The 20,465-nt window shown below is 49.8% G+C and overlaps 1 protein-coding gene across 1 annotated transcript; it reads right to left on the reverse strand.

The window, feature by feature from the left end:
- Window positions 1-16,248: 16,248 nt before the first annotated feature.
- On the reverse strand, window positions 16,249-17,967 carry LOC144157837 (uncharacterized). The gene is made up of 2 exons (XM_077688573.1): window positions 17,314-17,967; window positions 16,249-16,503 (listed from the first exon to the last, which is right to left on the reverse strand). Exons 1-2 carry the CDS (start codon window positions 17,912-17,914, stop codon window positions 16,385-16,387), a joined length of 720 nt encoding a protein of 239 aa, XP_077544699.1. The 5' UTR covers window positions 17,915-17,967; the 3' UTR covers window positions 16,249-16,384.
- Between the last annotated feature and the right edge of the window lie 2,498 nt (window positions 17,968-20,465).

The raw sequence follows: 20,465 nt of genomic DNA on the forward strand, positions 1-20,465 counted from the left end.
TATGGCTTCACCGCATGACCACTACGTATTGCAAAAAAGCGCCGTCATGGCTTCAAAATGACCGATGACGCCCATACTCGTTATCGGCCATTTTGGTACAAAATCTCATGACGGCTATACTCGTTAACAGGAGTGAAAGGGTTAATGCGACAACAAAATATGGGCCCTATGAAGCCCGCTGTAATAGAAGCTAATGATTGTATTTATTCTTTACGGCGTTCTTCAACATATAAAATATCCACCGCATGGGCATTTTGTATTTTCCTTTTTTAAGTGCAATGCACTTCTTAAGCGACCCTGAACCTGCGTCCACCGGCGATGTCCGCGCACGTGGAGATGGGCGCGCGCAGCCTGGCCGCTGACATAGCACATACCCACGTGGGGGATTGGCCAGGAATCTCCTCGTCTTCCTTGGCAACGGGGGGAGATGGGCGCGCGCTGCCTGGCCGCTGACATGGCACATACCCACGTGGGGGATTGGCCAAGAATCGGGCGTGAGAAGGGCTAATGCACCTGCTTAAAGGAGTACTGACACTAAATTTCAAAGCTGAGATCCGCTCTAGCAATCGATTGATTGATTGTAGGGTTTAATGCGCCGACGCAACGCAGGCGATGAGGCGCGCCGTAGTGGAGGGCTCCGGATTAATTTTGACCACCTGGGGACCTTTAACGTGCGCCGAAATCTCGTACACACGGGCGTTTTTGCTTTTCGCCTCCATCAGAAAAGCGGCCGCCGCGGCCGGGAATCGAACCCGCGACCTCGTGCTCAGCAGCGCAACGCCTTAGCCACTGAGCCACCGCGGTGGGTCCGCTCTAGCAATCAAGTACAACGACAACACAAATAGGTGTCTGTGAATAAATGCATCTTTCTTTCTTTGTAGTTGTGTGTGTGTGTGTGATCTCTCTTTCGCGAACATTACCGAACCGCGCAAATTCAACTCGTGCATTCGCACTTTCACATTCTTCCCCTCGGGGAAATGCGGGGAATTTTTCAGAACAGACCTGAAGTGAGTGGCAGCAGTAACTTGAGAGAAACCCAAATTAAAAAAAAAAAATTATGTTGGAAGCGATTTTTTCCCGAATAACAAAAGTGTTCTCTGTGAATATGCTGTCTGTACTGTCCAAGTCAATTTTGTTGTCGGCTTACAATAAATTACGTCGCAATGACATGCTATGCTAAAACGCAGCGGCTAGAAGTTTATTCCACCCTTTACAGCGCGCAACAAGGCACGTTTCCGAGTGTGCGCAGCTTCGTGCAGCTCAACAGCGGCGGATTCGGTCACCACTGATGCCTGCGAGCGCAGTGCAACCAGCGCCCCTCTATATATCTCAGCGCTGCCTTTAGAAAACCGTCGCGCCCGGGGTAACACGCCAGCAGAGCGGCGATTAAACATATCAGAGAGGGTGGCGGGGGCAGTGCGGACGCACTCAGACCAGCGCGTGGCCTCCACGATCGGCTACCGGCGGCGCGCCGTTGCAAATCGCGGCAAATCGCAGCAGCAAATCGCAGCAAATCGCGGAGGCCACGACCAGCGCTCCTTGGTTCCCGTGGGCGCCCATACGCGGCGCCGCGATGCAGTTCCGCCACCACTCCCGTGCTCCGTTTACTTCTGCGCGGACCTGTACATTCAATGCTTCGGCTGATTTTATTTTTAAGTACATATATTCACTTCGCTACTCTTCTCCCACCTTTATATTATCCTTATAATTTTTCAACTAGCGTAGCAGTCAGCGAAGCGTCACATGTGCGCTTGTGTGGAGCTACTTGAACTTAGCATATTCTACAAACTAACAAACTGAAGTCCCATTCTACCAGGCACAAACGTATCAGGGCTTAGTAGCAACTGAGCGAATGAATTGCGACGACCAGCCGGCGGCTGGCAGACTAAATGAATGATCGGCTGACTGATTGTGTCAGAGGGCAAGCGAGCCATGCAGTTAAGTCAGGCCAAGCCATCTAGGGAACGTCGTACGAAGCGTCATAGGAAATTGGCAAGTAGGATGCCCAGAGGAGGAAAGCAAGTCACTTAAACGTAGCGAGAGTTGTCGCAATGTGGCCTAGAGACTCAAGACTACAATTTCAGCTCGTAAACCCGCAATGATCACAAATTACTTCAGCGCTTATTTAATGTCCATATCTGCACTTCAGCAGGCCGTAAAGTATCAAACATTTTCGCACCATTATTATCATGATCAAGAACAGACTATTTCGGTTTACCACAGGATGTTGGCCTTTCGGACTGAAGTCTATCCCATCATTTGCCTCCAAATTTTCTTACGCCCCTCCATAAAGGGCCTTCCCTTTCTAGACCATTTCTCGGTAGCCACTCTGTTACCCTGCTTGTCAACCGGTTTTCCTTTCATCTCACTACATGCCCTGCCCAAATCTATTTCTGTTAAAGCAAATCTTTGTGACTTCCAGCCAACGGGTTCTTCGTGGCGTGCGCGACAAGAAACTCCTAACGCGGCTGAAGAGGGGGTGGATGGTTTTCATTCAGCAGCAGTGTGGATGGCGCAGCCAATGGTTACCCAGCGTTCCAAGCGCGCAGGCGCATGAACACACTGGCAGGCACGTCAGCGGGACGGCCTTGTGTGCTTTAGCGACGTTTGTTTTGGGCCTGTTTTGGCGCAGCTTCGCGTCCATTGCGTGTTTCCTTCGCACGGCTTGATTAACTTCTTCGACAGCACCTCCTGGGACTCGACGTAACTAAGTGGTCGTATGGAAAAGATACGCTAAGGATTGATTTGCAGGGCGGAAAAACAAAATGTACAGACCACATACAGACATCGGGCCGCTACAGAAACGCTACCTTTAGCTCAGTGCTTCCACGAATGAGGCTCCGTTTTCTGAACTAGTGAATATCAATTCGGTTGCGTTTTAAGAGCTATTACAAAAGGTGTAAGCAGCAACGGGTTCTGATAAATAGAGAATATAAAAGTTCCCTCAGCTTTCTCGCAATTCTCACTTACTAAACAAGCTAGTTTAAATCGCTATATACGGGAATCACTTAGCGCACATGCCGAAATATTTCGGTGCCTGCGCTTGTGTCGCGCGGTGGTACAGCCACGAACTAGCACGTCAGTATGGTTAGGTTCTGCTGTAACACCCTTCAAAAGACTCCTATCCGTTTTCTTTCTGCCGACGCACGGCCGGGCTACAGCGGTGGCGTCCGCCCTCTAGCCCAGCCGTGGCCGACGCTGCTGCGTTCGGGACGCCGTCCCCGCGAATTCCAGGTAATGGTTGCAAGAATCTCTTGTTTCACTCTTTGTAGAGCCACGGGTGTGTATTTAAAGGAGCCATGAAGAGAAAATGCAAGTTGGTTTTATTCGAAAGATTTCGTGTTTTATAGTGCCCCCAGCGCTTGTCCGGATACAAACGGTGCTTTATTCACTGAGAAATTAAACAATGTAGGTTAAAATTTTGATTTTCCCGCTCAATCGTGCGTTTTCGTGGCCCCAAGTGACATCACGGGAACCGACCGCTCTGCAGCCTAGAGTACCTTCATTCACGCATCCGCCGTACAGGGTAGAGACACGTAACGCTGGCGCCGCCATGTTCAGTTGCTCGCTCGCCGCCGAAGCAAGTCATTGTGTCAAAACCGCGCTAAAATTATCGCCGCAACGCGGTTTACTGAAGAAGTTTGAATCATATTGTCTGTTTCGCGTTGCTAGGTCTCTTGGGAAACGAAAAGAATAACGCGTTGAGCCCGTTGGCCCAATTGCGGCGGCACGGGACCGTTCAAAGGTTGTCTCCACCCTGCAGCAGTGTTGGTTTGTTCCCGCGTTTCTTTACGTTCCGTAACCTAGATGGCGCCACCATACCGTGGCAAGCGTTTGGTTTGTTTTTGCCCGCATTTAAACCTGGCTTGTTTTTGTTCTGGGAGAAAATATTCGTTCCCTGAAACAGTGCTCGCTCGACAAATGGGGTCACGTAAGACACCGTTGCTTGCATCAGTCGGCCAGTGTCGTCTGAGACAACCCCAAGCCCCATAGTGCTGTGCAGCTAAACCAAAGCATGCTGTGCGCAGTACGAACAGCAGAACGCATCAGTACTTATATGTTTACATGTGCTTTCGTAACTTCCACTGTTTGTCCCATCATTCCTATTGCTTTGTAAAGAATGTGCCCTAAATTTAAGCGCAAATCGCTCGTTCGTCTAGTTTGTAAGCTCTACCTAATTTGCGTCTGCTTCTGCCAGCCTCCGCCAATCGCAGAGCTTAGCCCATGTGACATCACAGGTTCTGTTGCGGGAAATGAGCTGGTGGGTCGCATGACCATTCCCGTTTTTCCTAATTATGTAGCTTATTTGAGCGAAGTTTACGTTAAAAGTGGTGTCAGTATGATTCTAACGAGACAATCTTTTGAATGAACCAAACTTGTGTTTTCTCTTCATGGCTCCTTTAAGTGACGTCGCATGGGCAATTGTTGTGGGTGTCGTTTAAAGCTTTCCTTTCTTGTACTCCACTTTGTTCCTTGATCCAGAAACCTTGTTTCACCAACCTAACCATTACTCCTGCTATTCTTTACATGAATATTCCACTGCTTACATTTCACTGCTTCTTTACATGGGTATTCCACTTTACATGACGGCAATCCACTGCTGATGCCACGGTAGAAAAAACTACCAAAAATTAACTAAGCCATCGGTGAGCAAGAGTAGCAAATAATTGCATCTCTGTCGATTGCAGACCTTTCATGGTTGTGAAGAATCTCAAGGCCATACCATTAAGGTTTGTCTATGAGTGTGCTAGGAAACACTTGGGAAATATTTCCCCATCCAAGAACCTCTGCCCGTGCCACCACCCCACCCTGGTGAAGGCAAGATTTCCAGTTCAAGCATGAACAGACTCAGTCGCCCAGCAGCCTACTAACTCACAGCAACAACCAAGTCACGCAACAAGATTGACCCCCTCGAAAAAAACCACGTTGCCATCAAAGGGCTTCCTACAGCAACTTGCCTGCATTCTGCCTCAAACTTTGTCCTCTTTGTCCTCGTATAGCAGTACTTTGATGCTAGGAGGACAGAGTACAAGCTTGTCACTCCCACCTGCCTCGGAGACAACGCTGGAAGCCCGCAACCAAAATCAATTTTCCGACACATCGGCATACCATTGGCACTTGAAAAGTCCAAGTACGTGCTCATCATGCCCACCGACCCACACAACAGAATTGGAAGCATGACAAGACAACCCGTCTACTTGACGCCTAGGACAGCATTGGCGTTTCAAAAGCTCAATGCAAAGAATACAACTGGCCCCACCTGCCACGACCACAAAACGCAAAAAGTGTCGCCAAACAGTTAGGTGTGGCAACTAGACCTGCCACTGTTCGACAAAATTCCCTTACTGAATGCATTTTTCTTTAATGTCGCAGGCACCGGTGAAACAACCCGCCTTCCCACCACCCACGTACAAAAGGCAGACGTAAAGTAGTCGCACACGAGTGCCACCTACTAAGGAACAATCATAAAAGTTTCGACCAGCTCTTCCTGACACTAAGGCTGATCCCCCCAAGTATACTAAATTTGTGGTTAGTGTGAGATGAGGTGAGACCACTGTGGGGCGAGAGTACATTTCAGAGGTCCCCAGGTGCTCCTCATAGACACGGAATGCCTCGCGTCGTCTCCAGCCGTTTACTTTCAGAGCCCAGCACTTAAGCCCTCGTTGCAGTGGTTGACAACCACAGGAACCGAGCGAATGGGAGGCACAGGGGAGGGGGACGTCAGATGACGGAGACGTCAGACGACGAACTCAAACTGCGCGCGCGCACTCCAGCCAATCGGTGCCCAGAAGGAGCCTTTGGAAAACTGGCAAGGCCGGTCGTTCCACTGGTTCTACTCAAGCGACGCCATTTTGAGATGTCTCAAAATGGGCACAAAAAAACAAGCTTTAAACCAAGGCCAAGATGGTGGCGATCAGTCGGCTCCTTCGCCCGCGGCGCACGCGGGAATTGGAAACAACTTTTGCCCAATTCGGGGCATTTCGTGGCCCCCGAGGCGTTTCAAAACATGATTTTACAGCATTTCCCAATAAAATCTAGCGTTGATATTTTTAATGCAGGTGCTTGAAGGTACAATACTTTCAAAAATTGGGTTTTCTCAAAATCAACATTTTCGCCATTTATGACCATTCTACCGCGTCCCCCCTAAAATGCACCCACACAAAACAGTCTCTCAATTGGAGATGCAGTTGTGCCTCACTTTACTGAATTTGCAATGGCACTGCACACATATTGCACACATTGCACACATACGCTTATCACATGTCTTCACTCAATTTATCGCAAATTAACAGCTACACTAAAATTTCACAATGGGAGTATAATAATCAGTGGTGATCTTTTTGTGCAGTTCCACAGGCATGACACCAGATAGGTGAAGATCAACAGGTAGCAAGACGGAAACACCAAAAAGAAGTTCAATACTCACTGCGGAGAGATCGAGGATCTGCAAAGTACTTGCAGAAACAAAACTTGGGCACGAACGCTGAGAAATGAAAAGAGGTATTAGAGCTCAAGTTAACACCATAACTAGAAAAATACGCCGCGTTAATTCGTCATAGAAAAGCAGTTCCCTTCAAAAGTCGCAGTTTGCTCATTTCATTAGTATTTGTGCTATGTCAGGATGTAGCTGGGCTTTCTTATCTAGGGACTGTGGGCTAGGGCTGCTCGAGCAGGACCACACTATCAGGATTTGGCATCCCAATAATGTGGCTGCGCTCAGCTGTCCTAGGTAACACCCCCTAGATAAGAAAGCCCAGCTGGGTGCTGTTTAATGCAGTGCAATGTTCCCTTTCTTTGTTATGAAACCCAAGAAAAGCAATTGTCTAGCTTCGCCCTCCTACACACCAAAATAATGCCGTCCAGAAAAGAAGGCAGTGACACTACAACACCCGTGAAGCTCCCACGGATCATCCACTTGTGTTGCTATACTCTTAGATTTGCTGATTATCCAGCTATGGTGTTAAATTTTGGTCCCAATTTTCTTTACCCCATTCATATTAGCCTTGACATGCGGTAGCCCTTCTTCCAGGAACCCATATTTAGGATTATTATGAGCACATGTGAAAGGACATTTGCAGAGTACATGAGTTTTAAGTATAAAATTTCTGCGTTGTTAGCCCCCGAAAGGGACAAACAAGCACGTGCAGGGTGAGGATGATACCATCACGGCATGAATGCATGCAGAGGAATGTTTAAAAATAGGGTATTTATGCCTTGTGCAGTCCTACACTGCGTACTTCCTAGAACAGACGCCACAAATGCTATTTACGTTTTCTTAACGAAAAATGCCTTATTCTCAGCTTGTCAGAATATATACCCTCTCTACACTAATACTGAAACACTTCTGCTTAAGGTCACTACATGAGATCGAAGTTGACACGATATAAAATATAGCAAAAATAAAGCTTGATGTTTCAGGATAGCTTCTGTCATGCCAGAGAAATATTTTTGAAACAGATTTAACCAGCCTTCAGGCTTTTGGCCGTGAGCTTCGCGACTGCTGCGCTCCCTTGTGGCGCATTTCCACAGCCATCTCTTTCCCCCTCAACCAAGAAAACCTAACTGAGGAATCAGAACTCCTTATTAGAGATGGAGGTAAACCCATAAAAATCCCACAAAGAACGCTCAAGATGGTCTGGTTCACACCGTGTCATGAACAAGCGCTCACGGCAGCATCCAGTGAGTAACAAAACGAATAATGTGACTGCAGAAGATGCTGCAGACCAGAGCTGCAATGAAGGTTGGCCTCTTTAAACCATGCTTACAGCTCTTGACAGGTGTTAAATTGACCGAATAGAGAGAAATAATTTATCTGGGGCAGCGAAACCAACAGGCATTCAGACGACAAGATAAGGACTGTTTAAAACTTTCGACTACTCATATACTTATCAGCCAACTGCCATCGCAAAAGAAAAAGGAAAACATGGTGAAACTTGCTTTCACTTTGCAGATTGCTTTACACACTGCAATACAAGTCATGGCTAATGCCCATTTTGCAATTTTTGCTTATTATTAAGTTATTTTAGCAATAAAAGCAAGTTAACAAAGACACCCCAGAAAGAAACCCCTACCGAGACCTTTATTCGATACCTCACAAGGCCTAGTGGCGTCACTTTGCATTTACCCAATATATGACTCACGTGACCATCTCATACCCAGAAAGCAATTTTTAATTTGCCCCACGTGGTTCCCTCATCGAGGCCTTTAATTTGATACCTCCCAAGCCCTAGTGGCATCATTTTACCTTTTAACCGAATCCATGACTCACGTGACTATCTCATCACTACAACCAGGATGCAATATTGGAATTGTCCCACGTGGTTCCCCCTCATAGAGACCTCTAATTTCATACCTCACAAGCCCTAGTGGCATCATGTTGACTTTTAACCCAATCTATGACTCATGTGACTATCTCATGACTATAACTAGGAAGCTCTTTTTAATTTGCACAACGTGAAACCCCTAATCAAGACCTTTAATTTGATACCCCACAAGCCCTACTGGCATCAATTTGGCGGGCATCGCAGGCACAAGCGACATGGACCATGAATAAGTCACGTCTACCCTTAATGGCCCCCTGAAGAGTGTTGCGTACAAGCGTGGAGGCCACAACTACACACAAGAGCTGAGCACAGTGAGGGGGGAAAAGGCAATACAAAAGAAACAAAGGCACCAGGTCAGAAATTACAAAAACATAGCATGAAGTGCTCAATACCAACCCCCCAAACTCTCATGGTTCAATGCATTCACTAAAATTGCTTCAACCAAATCTGCTCTCTCTTGCTGACACCATACTGTAGTTGCCATGAGAACTCCTCAATAACTAATGATAGAAGTGGGTTGCGAGAAGGGCTTGTTGAACTGCTGGGCTGTCAGGCACTCACTGAATGAAAATGCATAGTTCAAAAGGATGGTACCACCAGACATCCATGCAAGCAGGAAACATAAGTTCTTGAAAAGGCATCGGCACACAACTGTTCATCACCTTCAATGCATACAATGGCCACTTCGCAAGAATAGTTTTACCGCCATTTCTTGTAGCGTACTGCTGAAAGTACACTTTTTTCCTCCAATGTGCATTGCAGTGACTGCTGCTTTGGTCGACAAATTGTTCGACATTGCAGTGGTCATAAATTAGCATTTCCCAGCCATGAATTGGGAAACTTGCTTCTAACAAACCAGCACATATATAACAATACTTCAGAGCAATGGGGGAGGGAAGGGAAGAGACATTATTTAGCGTAACGTATGCACAAACAACATGTAGTGCCTACAAGTTGTTTGCCCAAGAGCTGTACTTACACCCAGTGCACAGAGCTTTCTTGCAGGGCGTTTGAATGTTGTGTGAAGCCGTGGAGATAACACCAATGAATGAGTAAGGTTCTATGGCAAGGGTCGGGAACGTGCAGGATAGTATTATGCGGCCCCTTGCATATCATCACAACTCCCACTCTCCCCGTCACTTTCTGTCTGAAGGCCCACACGCCAGTTTTGACCTCAAAGGGTCAAAGGTGGTAGGGAGGGAAGGAGGGAAAATGTTTATTAAAGGGACACTGAAGTGATTTGTAAACATTGCGGGATTACTAGCGCAAATTGTAGTCTGGAGTCCATAGGCCACGTTTCGACCACTCTGAGCGCGTTTACGCGAATTTATTTAGTAGAAAAAGCAATTCGAAAATGCTGTCCTCCTCTCTGCAGCCTCGCCCATTTTTTGTGGTGTTTTCGTGTGACGTCACGAGGAGACGAGCTGGCAATTGGCTGTGCTCCTGCACGGCTTGCCGACCTTCCGATCGAGTCAGTCGGCCCAGCGTTTAGACCGCCAGCCGCCGACGGGTTGTCGCAAATCGCTCGCTCAATTGAATATAAGTCATAACACGTTCGTGAATGGAAGAATGTGCCTTTCTTTACTTTGCTAGTTTGTACACTGTATCAAGCTCCGAATCTGGGTCGCTCCACACAAGCGCTGCACAAGTGCACATGGGACGCTTCGCTGGCTTTACGCTAGTACAAAAATCTAAGGCCACTTGAAGGCGGGAGAAGAGTCAACGAATTCAATACTGGTACTAAGGAAATAAAATCAACTGAAGCTTTTACCGTACAGCGCAAAACTAGGGAGCAGGAAGCACTTTTTTGCGCTGGGTGAACAAGCACAGCGGTTAGCAGCGCAACCGCATATCTGTGAACGCTTTTCCGTCAAAGAATTGCAATTGCAAGGCGTGAGATGTTGTAGAAGTTTGGGGGACGCTTATTGCACGGGCGCTATACAACAAATAGTCTACTAAAGTACTTGAAGTGATAAAATTATATACAAGTGTAAACTGGTTATACATTATATACCTTATATTTCCAAGGTCGGCAGCGCTCACGCGTGGCCGAGTGGTGTAAAGCGCTAGCATTTTTGTTTGGCAAGTCGCAAGTTCGAATCCCCGAGGGTACATCCTTTTTTTTTTTTTGCAAGTTGATTTTTTCGTTTTCGGCCGATGTTTTCTAAACTGAGTTTACCATTTTTGGGCCGTAACGTTCACTGCTCCACGAGTTAGTTCACAGAACGCGCGCAGACTGCCACTGACGCGCTAGCCAGTTCTCGTTGGCGTGCTGTTGCCACAAGCACCAACGGCTTGCAGGCAGTGGGCACAGGCCAGAATCAGCAGACCCTTGGCGTGGTGCGAACACGCTTTTTACGATACGGGCATGAGTGAGGCAAGCTCCGAATATGGGGGAAAAGCGCATGGCTTTTGAGCGTCTGCGGTGACGCGGAGGGCGTTCATACACTCTGTAGGCTTCGGCTAGTGATGTCTACGATTCCAAGCAGTCCTGGGAGGCTTATCTTAGGCATTTTACAGCCGACAACATGGCAGAAGTGCGGTACGGCGATTACTGAGATATTGAGACTGCCCATCCAATGATGCCATCGGATGTTAAGCATGTTGTTTCACAGAACCGAAACCGAAACTTGTTTGAATGCTAACCTTGGACATCGTCCAATCACGGTGCCATCTCCTCCCGATGTCAAAGCCTTTAGTTGGTGCGGCCGCCGCAGAGCGCGCACGGTAGTTTTTCTTCTTTCCCGCTTTATAAAATAATTAACGACTTATCAACCGGATAAACGATGAAAAGCGTAGTAATTTGAGCCAGTCTACGCAGTGAAAGCAAAACCGGGAGCTTAACAAATTCACTTCAGTGTCCCTTTAATAGAAAAGAGAATTGGTCGCTTACAGATGTCATTGTCCCCCGTATTGACACCTGGCCAGATTATTGTCAATTATTGGGAATTATTGTCAAAAGGTATTGACCTTTCGCGGAATTTCTTTTTGTTGTTTGCATATCCCCCCCGTCAATTTGGCGTCCGGCCCCCGCCGCGCTGGCTTCATGCAACTCGGCCCATCACTTGGGCGACCCCTGTTTTAAGGGAAAGCTGCTTCCTAGCACCACTGTGCACGCGGCAAAGAAGTGCAGTATTCGTCAATCACTTTGGCTCAGTAGGCGCTCATTTGCAGGCGGCTGCTAGAAGGAAATCACGAGTCATCCTGCGCTAGGAAGGTGGATAACCAGCGAAGCTGAGGTTTTGCAGCATTTGGATATGAGCTCTTGACGGGAACTCGAGCTGCGACTAGACGTTCCTCGACCGCATATAATCTCAGTAAAAACACCAAAACATATATCTCAGGCTAACAGTTCCACAAAGCAAATGTATCAGTTAACACACGTTGATTTTCAAGTCCCCAGAAGACGATGAGGCCGGACCCTCCGAGGCTACGGAGCTGTACTCCTTCGAAGTCTTGGAGGAGGAGGAGGAGGAGGAGCAGGAGCAGGAGGAGGAGGCGACCCAAGCATCCGGGGCCCGCTCGGGTTGGACGCCCCCACCGGAAACAGCACACGAAGAGTGCCTAGCTTGGGAGCAGTCCGGATCACCACCTCCGGCAGTCAGCCCACCCTCTCCTGGTGCTAGAGCAGCTCGTCGGGGCAGGTCCACCACCACCAGGACAGGTGTGCTTGACGAGCTGCAGGGCCTCCTGGAATTGAATGAACAAAATATCCAGCTCCAGGAGCAGCTGCTGCATGGACAGGCTAATGAAACGGCCATTAAGAATGCAGCAGAAGCAGTGATTCTGGCAGCGAATTCTGTGTGAGCTGCAGCCAATGCTGTACGTACAAAAAACGAGGAACAAGTGCGCCTCATGCGTGAGGAACACGAGTGGAAGAGAGAACTATATCTGAAATGAAAAAAGCACAGCTAAAAAATAAAAGTTCTCATGCGCTCTCTTGACTTTTTTTATCTTACTTGAAGCCCTGCATGCAATTACAGGACCAGCCAAAATGACAACTGCAAGGCTGTGTACTCATACAATCTGTTTATATTTTTAATGCCTCATATACATTCAAACATGCAGCAGACGGGAGGACCATGGCAACTATAAGCACACTTGGTTGCACGTGGTTTCTCAGTCGGAACCTTCAATCCTCGCTAAATCGCTTTACCCCTGAAAGTCTGATTTGTGTGGCATGACTTTAGGTTGTGACATAATATTGTGACTAGGGAAAAAAGCCCATACCTGGGACAGCACCAGCTTTCTTCGACCAATACAGGACCAGAGAATTAAGTGCAGTTGTTTAATAAAGTAGTTGGTATCACCACACGCTTAAATGCAGAGTGCCGAAATTTCTAGAGGAGTACACCGTAAAGGAAACGGACAGACAGCGAAGCTGTGCAACATCTGTTTTGTTTGTTTCCATTATTGCGTGTTCATCTCGTAAATTTCAGCGAACTCCGTTTAAACACTGAGACAGCTTGAGAGGTGCCCAAAAGATTCATTCTCACATTAGGCCAAATAGGGAAACTCTTTAATAATACTTTTTGCTGAAAGGGTTAGTGTAGAGTCAAGGTTTTAAAAAATTGGCCACGTATCTGCTCCTTTCTATGCAAATGTCGACGCAAGACGATAGTTGACTGGCGCCCCCGGCACGTAAATGTATCCCTTCTCTTTCCCGCTCACCTCTCATGCTGCTGTTCTCCTGTCTCGTTCCTTTCGAGGTAACAGTTCGCTCAAGTCAGTTCAAATTTATAGCGTTCCACTGCTCCAACTCAGGTGCTGCGATGCCAGCGCTGCCATACGGCGGAGATGGAGTGTATCGAGGCACCTGACTATGACAACTTTCTGTGGCAATGGAGAGAAAGCTACGGGAGGGGGGGCGAAGTGGCCGGCCGAACCACGACATTTCGCTGCGCAGTTGCAAGTACTTCTACAAACATTATTCAATGCCCATAACGTATGCAATTCAAAAACATATATTTCTTTTTTTTTTCTAGCCTTGCATTGACAATGCCAATAAATCGCCAGAATATAATCGCCAGTAAGCGTTACTTTCTTTAAATTTCCGGTTTTGTTTGGATGCGGAAATTACCACTGGTGGCACGACGGTTTTCTTCAGAAAAAAAAAATGGCGTCTTCACCAACAGCAGCTACTTTTTGTCCGACAGCACGCCAGTTGATTCGCCTCAAAGGATTTTCAAAAAGCTTCACAACCAAAAGCTGTCAAACCAGACCACGCAAGTTGTCTGCAACGTGTACGCCCAAGTGAGACTGACGCAACCAGGACTCTCCGCCGTTTCCGCATTTGGTTCGGTTAGCCAGCTTACCAGCGTAAGCGAGCGTACGGTCGCACGGCTCAAGAATGAGGTTTTGCATGGCACCCCAAAGTCCCCAAAGCGCAAAAGGCTTCGTTTGTCGACTGGGAAACCGGCTGCAGTTACAGGAAAGACAAGAGTACAGCGGTACGGCAGCTTCACCCTTGCCGTCCTCCGACGGAAAGTGCATCAGTACCTCATTCGCAACGAGGCGCCAACTGCGGAAAAGATCCTCAGCGATGTGACCAGCGACCCCGACATGGGGCTGCGGAAGCTGAGAGTCAGAACGATGCGTCGGCTTCTGAATGACATTGGATTTGCTTTTGGTAGCGAAAACGTAACTCTGCGCTTCTGGAAAGAGATGACATCATCGTACGGCGACGGATATATCTGCGGACCCTTCGAGAAATGCGAAAGCAGAAACGGTACGTGTTTACTGCTTCGATTTGGCGGACAGATGGATAAATGTCAATTCCGGCGATTGAAATAAAAATTTTGTATGTAACATTATTTGACAGTGTAAAAGTAACAAGAAAAAATAACGCTGGAAGTTCTCGTTCAGCCAAATATTTTATTCCTGAGAGTTACTTATCAACGCCGCTCCGCATGCATACTGCCGTTCACTGTATTTTTTTCATGACGTTTTTCTGTATCTCTGTCTCTTATTCGTATTTTGCATGCTATTCTGGTTCAGCAAGTGAAGGGACAAGTATGCATCGACATGTTTAATAATGTATGGATAGCACTCAATGACTGGGTTTCGTTAGCCATGTGGGTGGTGTACGTTCTGCGAACTTTTTTTTATTTTGGTGTTTCGCTGTGCCACCAAAAACTAAACATACCTGCCTGTGAAGTAGAATGATGTTAGGTGCAAGCAATAAATGACTTCTCTGTCTTTACTAACCCTTCTCCCCAAAGAATAACTGACACGTGTTCCTTTCATTTTCACAAGACTATATACTACCTCGACGAGACTTGGGTAAATGCTGGGCACACTAAGGGCACGGTGTGGAAGGACACCACTGTGTCATCCCGTGAAGACGCGTTTCGCAAAGGTCTAACTACTGGGCCTTGTGCACCAAGTGGCAAAGGTGGCCGGCTCATCGTCCTTCATGCTGGAAGTGAGAAGGCGGGGCATGTCTCATTTTCCGTGCGTCAAAGAGGGCTTCCACTGACTACCACAGTGAAATGGATGGCCCACGCTTTGAGAAGTGGAGAGAGAGAGAGAGAGAGAGAGAGAGAGAGAGAGAGAGAGAGAGACAGAGAGAGAGAGAGAGAGAGAGAGAGAGAGAGAGAGAGAGAGAGAGAGAGAGAGAGAGAGAGAGAGAGAGAGAGAGAGGTTCGGGTGAAAAGGAAAGGAAGTGCACTGGGGATACTATTGAGCCCAACTGGGGGCTCACTTGCATACAACCCAATGCGGTGGGGAGGAGGAGCTGGGGGATATAAAGATTAGAGAGGAGAAAGGGGGTGATAAAGAGATAGGTGGGCGAGTAACAAAAGGGGAGAGAAAAGCGAGGAGCCTCGACATAAATCTTGGTGAAGCAGCAGCAATGGCGCATCCAGCAGACTACCGTCTACAGATGCTGGGCAAGTCGATTGGCCTCCAGGTAGACCAGCAGGAGGCGGGAGGAGTCACGGCGGGTGCTGTCGGGGCCCGCTGGGAATAGTAGGCTCTCCAGGCGCTGGTAGGGCAGCCCAAGACGCTGGAGCGAAGTCTGCAGCACTCCCTGGTGTGCCGCAAACTCCGGGCAGGAGCATAGCAGGTGCTCCAGCGTCTCAGGCTCGGGACAGTGGGCACAGGTGGGGGAGGCGCAGCGGCCTTGGCGGTGCAGTCGGGCTGCCACGTCACAGCAGTCGAGCCGCAGCCGGAGCAGCAGGCTGCGGGCGTCCCTGCTCAGGCGCCCCGGGAGGACCCGAGCGGCCTGACCACTCACCACTCGGCGGTCTGGGTGTATGGCGAGGGCGACTTGGGTGAGCTGCTGGCGTGCAGCGTCGAACGCTGTGACGTCCCGGGAGAGAGGCGTGTCCTGCTGGTGGGCACCCTTGGCCAGGGCGTCGGCCGCGTCGTTCCCCGGGATCCCAATGTGGGACGGCAGCCACTGCAGGCGGACGTCGCAGCCGCCAGAGGCAACCGCATGGAGCTTGGCAGCCAACGACATCTCCACGTGCCCGCAGGAGCTGGACGGCTGGTCTGCCTCCCACAGTCGTAGCAGAGCTGGCCGGGAGTCCGTCAGGACCAGGACCTGGCTGTCCTGACCCGCCCGCTCTAGCAGCAGGTCCGCAGCCAGGTGCGGGCCGGCCAGCCAGCTCCGTCGACGACGCTGGGAAGGGGGGGCGGCACGTTCGGCTGGCGCCAAGTGCGGGAGCCGTGCAGGCAGCTGCCGCGGTGCTTGTGTGGGGCAGCACAGAGCCGGCCGTGTAGACGGCCGCTGGCGCCCTCGTGCAGCAGAGCAGCCAACTCCTGGTAGAAGGCCGCGTGGGGGGTGGTGCGCTTGCTGCGCACCCCGGGGAGCTTAGTGGCAATCTGCAGGGCCTCCCCCGTGCCAGGCAGAGGCGGCTCCAGGCGGCGCAGCTGCGAACCACGATGTTCTCGTGGAGCCGCAGCAGCATGCCCATCGGGACGGCCACGGAACCGCTGCAGCAGGGCAGACCCATCCAGGGACTTCTGCACCCAGGGACTTCTGCAGCAGCAGGAGGTAGGCCACCTCCTTGTCGTAGCGGGACTGCTCGAGCATGGAGGCGACGTCGCCCAGGGAGTCAGCAGTGCAGCGGTGCCGCCTGAAGCCGCTCTGCTGCTCCCGGAACACTGCCCGCTGGTCGGCGATCCACCGCAGGCGCGCCAGGGCCACGTGCTCCAGGACCAGGGTTCGTACGGGCTTCAAAAGCAAAAAATTCAAGGGTTTTTATAGACTTTAAAGGACCAGAAAACACATTTTCAAGGCTCCCATTTTATGTTTTATCTGCGATTCTTTATAAGTTTTTCAATAAAATGCAAAATTTTCATATTGCCTAATACCCAAGAATATTAGTGCACATTTAGATAGGCACTATGGGTTCATGAATGCTCCCCCAGCTTTATATTTTTTTCATAGTTGATATTTAGAGGTCTTTCTTTTTTCTTGGTGTTTTGCTGAGGCTGCTTAATTTCAAAACTTAGTTAATGTTGCCTGCATCTCCTGCTTTGCCAGCAAGAGTATCAGCTGAAATTAACTCAGCAAGTGTTGCAGCAAGGCAGGATGAACTATGTACACGTCCACCATTTGCACAAAAAAGCAAACGCAGATGGAGCGTATGAGGCACCGCAAACATGCAATGAAAGGCCGTCCACAGACTAGATGGAACATACAAGATAGAGAACAGAAGCCGCCTTTCACGGGATTGTATCGTGACATAAATTCTATTGAGGAGGGCTGCTCCCAATGTTGCCTCGTAATAATGAGAGTCCACAACTCGTAATTTCACGCAATACACTGAAACTTGATTGTTACAATGTTTTTTTTACATTTGTAACACCTAAAATTCACGACAAACACTTTAAATTTTTGTGAAATGATAGGGCCATTGGTTATCTCCATATAAAATCAAGGGTTTTGAAGGACCCTTTAATAATTCCGGGACTTTCCAGGCCTTGAAATTTACACTTCTAAATTCAAGAGTTTTCAGGGTTTTCAAGGACCTGTGCGAACCTTGCAGGACCTTGCCCGCCGTGGACGTGAGCGACACCGACCGGTAGGACTCTGGCTCCGAAGGCGGCTTGCCCGCCTTCAGGATCGGAGACACCACGCCCACCAGCCAGGCTGCCGGGAGGATGCCCGTCGTCGATGCGCGGTTGAAGAGCAGCAGGAGCGGCCCCAGGTGGGTGACGGCCAGGTTGCGCAGCATCTGGTACGTCACTCCATCGACTCCCGGGGCGCTCCTGCGTTTGGGGCAGTGGTCCAGGCCGGCCTGCAGCTCCCGCAAGGTCAGCTCCGTGGTGCACAGGGCCACGACCAGGGCTCTGGCAGGACAGCCGCAGCGATGTTCCGCCGGACAGGAGCGGGCGGGTGGGCCTGGACAGACTGGGCGAACTGGTCCGCGACGAGCTCTTCCAGGCCCGCCTCGGTGATGTCCCGGGTGATGGCAGCAGTTTGCAGCGGGCGCCGGGTGGTGGTGGCAGGGCGCAGCAAGGCTTTGAAGACACGCCAGGCCCTGGCTGGGTCTCTGCCCGAGTCCAGGGAGGAGCAGAGAGACTCCCACTGGGACCCGGCTTGCGTCGCTGCCGAGCCCGTCGTCTGCACTGGGCGACATTCAGTCTTGGTTGACTGCAAAAACCATCCCGTGGTGTGATGACCAGTTGAAGCCCGACCTCCTTCGGCTGGTTAATGAGGACAAACAAGTTTTTTGGATACCTCGCCAGAGCTGCTGGTCATGACATTGGTCGGCTTCCTCCTTACCTCTGTGAATTCAACCCTATTGAAATGGTGTGGAGCCAGGTTAAGGGGTATACAGTAAAACCTCGTTATAACGAAGTTGAAGGGGGAGTCGTAATTACTTCGTTATAAACGTTAGTTCGTTATATACAATGTTCATAGTATCTGCCGCTAATTAACAAAGAAAAGAGGATGTACTCACCACCGAACCTCACAGCAGCCGCCACGAGAGAAAAACGACCGTGGCGCGGAGAAAAAACAGCGAAAAAAAAAATAAGAACAACAAGAATCGCAACTTTATTCGCGCGACATGGCTCTTCACTGATCGAAACAGCACATCGGCCGTTGCGGCTCACTTTGCAAAAAAGAAATCCTTGATGGATTGCTGCCGCGTTTTCTTCAGACGAATGATGGCTTTTTCAGCTACAGCCGCTATTTCGATTCCGTCCTCGCTGTCATCATGCGCGCCAAAGAAGCGGCGCAGCAGGTCTGCCGCATCCAGCACTTGTGCGGACGTCAGTACGTCGGACTCGCCGACATTAGGCTCTTGACTGTCGTCGCAGTCCTCATTAGGCACCCCGGTCACCTCACGTACAATTTCCTCCTCCGTTTGCTCCTCCGTCGTTACCCGGCATCGGCACTGCATCGTCAGCATCGGCACTGACGAACGTGTCGAAGGTGTCGCAGTCGGGGATGACACCGGCGTGAGGAAGAGCGTCCCACGACGCCAGGGATTAGTCGCCTGCGGCACCCTCATTGACGGCAGCATCTAGATCGTCGCTGTCACCACTGCGTAAATGCCGTGGACAGCGTGCTCAACGCTATGCCAGAATCACGGTGGCCGAAATCTTCGGCCACTTTTTTTTTTCTTCGCGCCCGACTCGACGGCTTTAAAGCATGGCCGCCTTCTGCTCGATTGATATTGTTTTGCGCTCCCGTTTGCCGTTGCCGTCGTCCATCTTCTTTCTGCTCGTACGGCCGATCCGATTGAAAAGCTGACACTCGAATGATCGCAGGCAACGCCAAAAACCGCGGTCAGAGCAGCGCCCCAAACATGCCCGGACGCAGAAGAGTGGGCGGGTCCACGAGTTCAGCACGGAGGGGGGAGGCCGGCAGACGCGCCAGTTCGCGTGGGTTGCCAGGCGGCTTGTTGCAGCGCGCGGGAGTTGGCGGCGGCCCTGCGAGCGGGAGTTTTCAATTACCTCGTCCGTAATGGGACGTTAACCATCGCGCGCTATAAGACATTGACCTGTCGGTTGCAAAGAGGTCAGTAAGTGCTCGTCTTGGGGAAAAAATGGTTCGTTATACCCATTGCAAGGACATTTTAGCTTCGTTAAAACGACGTTTTAAATACATGGGCATCTATGGGAATTTCTAGGGGAATTACGATTGCTTCGTTATATCCATTAGTTCGTTATATACCGTTTCGTTATAACGAGGTTTTACTGTATTGCTGCCAACAACACTTCATTCCCTCTCGCTGAAGTTGAACGACTACTCAACGAAGCCATCACCCTCGTGACTCGCGAAAACTAGGCCCGGGACTGCGCTCATGTGGAGCGTCTTGAGGAAGAGGCCTGGAAGCGGGATGGTGCAATCGACACCAGAATCAACAACGTCGTGATTTCACTAGGTTCCAACTCCAGCAGCTCTAGTGACTGCAGTGACAGCAAAATGAGCGCGCAGAGGAACTGTGATGAAATCGGTGTGCGCTGACTTATCTGGTGCTGGTACTGTGTTCCGACTGACAAGGTGCTTTGTTTACGGTTCTGGTGACCGCAAGCTTGGAAGTACGCTCGGCTGGTGCTGCTTTTGTGTGGCAACTTACAGAGCCCCCTGTTTAACTTTCCGATACCCAGCAGCTTGGAAGCACGCTTTGTTGGCTATGTGGTGCTGGCCTTGTGGCGAGGCCAGTGACGAGGTACTTTGTTTTCCTTTCTGGTGGCCAGAAGCTTGGAAGTATGCTCTGTTTGTTGAAAACAGCGCAGTTCAAGAAGATGTATAACCAACTAGCCCCCGTTTTAGCCTTGCTTTTTTAACTGTCAAGCCTGCGTAATCTACGAAACCCCCTTCTCCTGTGGTTGATCATACATTGGGCAAACGGGCCGATGCATTAATGATCAACTCAGGGCACACGCCGACAGCCTCCGCAGTTTTACCGGCAGCAACCTGGCCACCCACTGTAAAGACTGCAAAGGCTGTTCGCCACGCCTCGAAGCATGCGAAGTGACAAAGCGTTACAGGGGTGCGTGCAGCACGGAGATTTTTGAAGCGTACGCGATTCTGAAAATAAAGGCGAAGATTGCATCAGTTCACCGTCAGTGTCTCTACTAAGCACCGAGATTGCGCATCGTAACAGGACTCTTGGGGGTGATTTTTAGTGCCCTTGGACTACCCCAGCCCTCGCCTTGTTTGTTTATGTGCGAAGC

Source organism: Haemaphysalis longicornis, unplaced genomic scaffold (assembly GCF_048455015.1).
Source record: "Haemaphysalis longicornis isolate Haplotype H1 unplaced genomic scaffold, Haemaphysalis longicornis Haplotype H1 scaffold_10, whole genome shotgun sequence".
Taxonomy (NCBI): Eukaryota; Metazoa; Arthropoda; class Arachnida; order Ixodida; family Ixodidae; genus Haemaphysalis; species Haemaphysalis longicornis.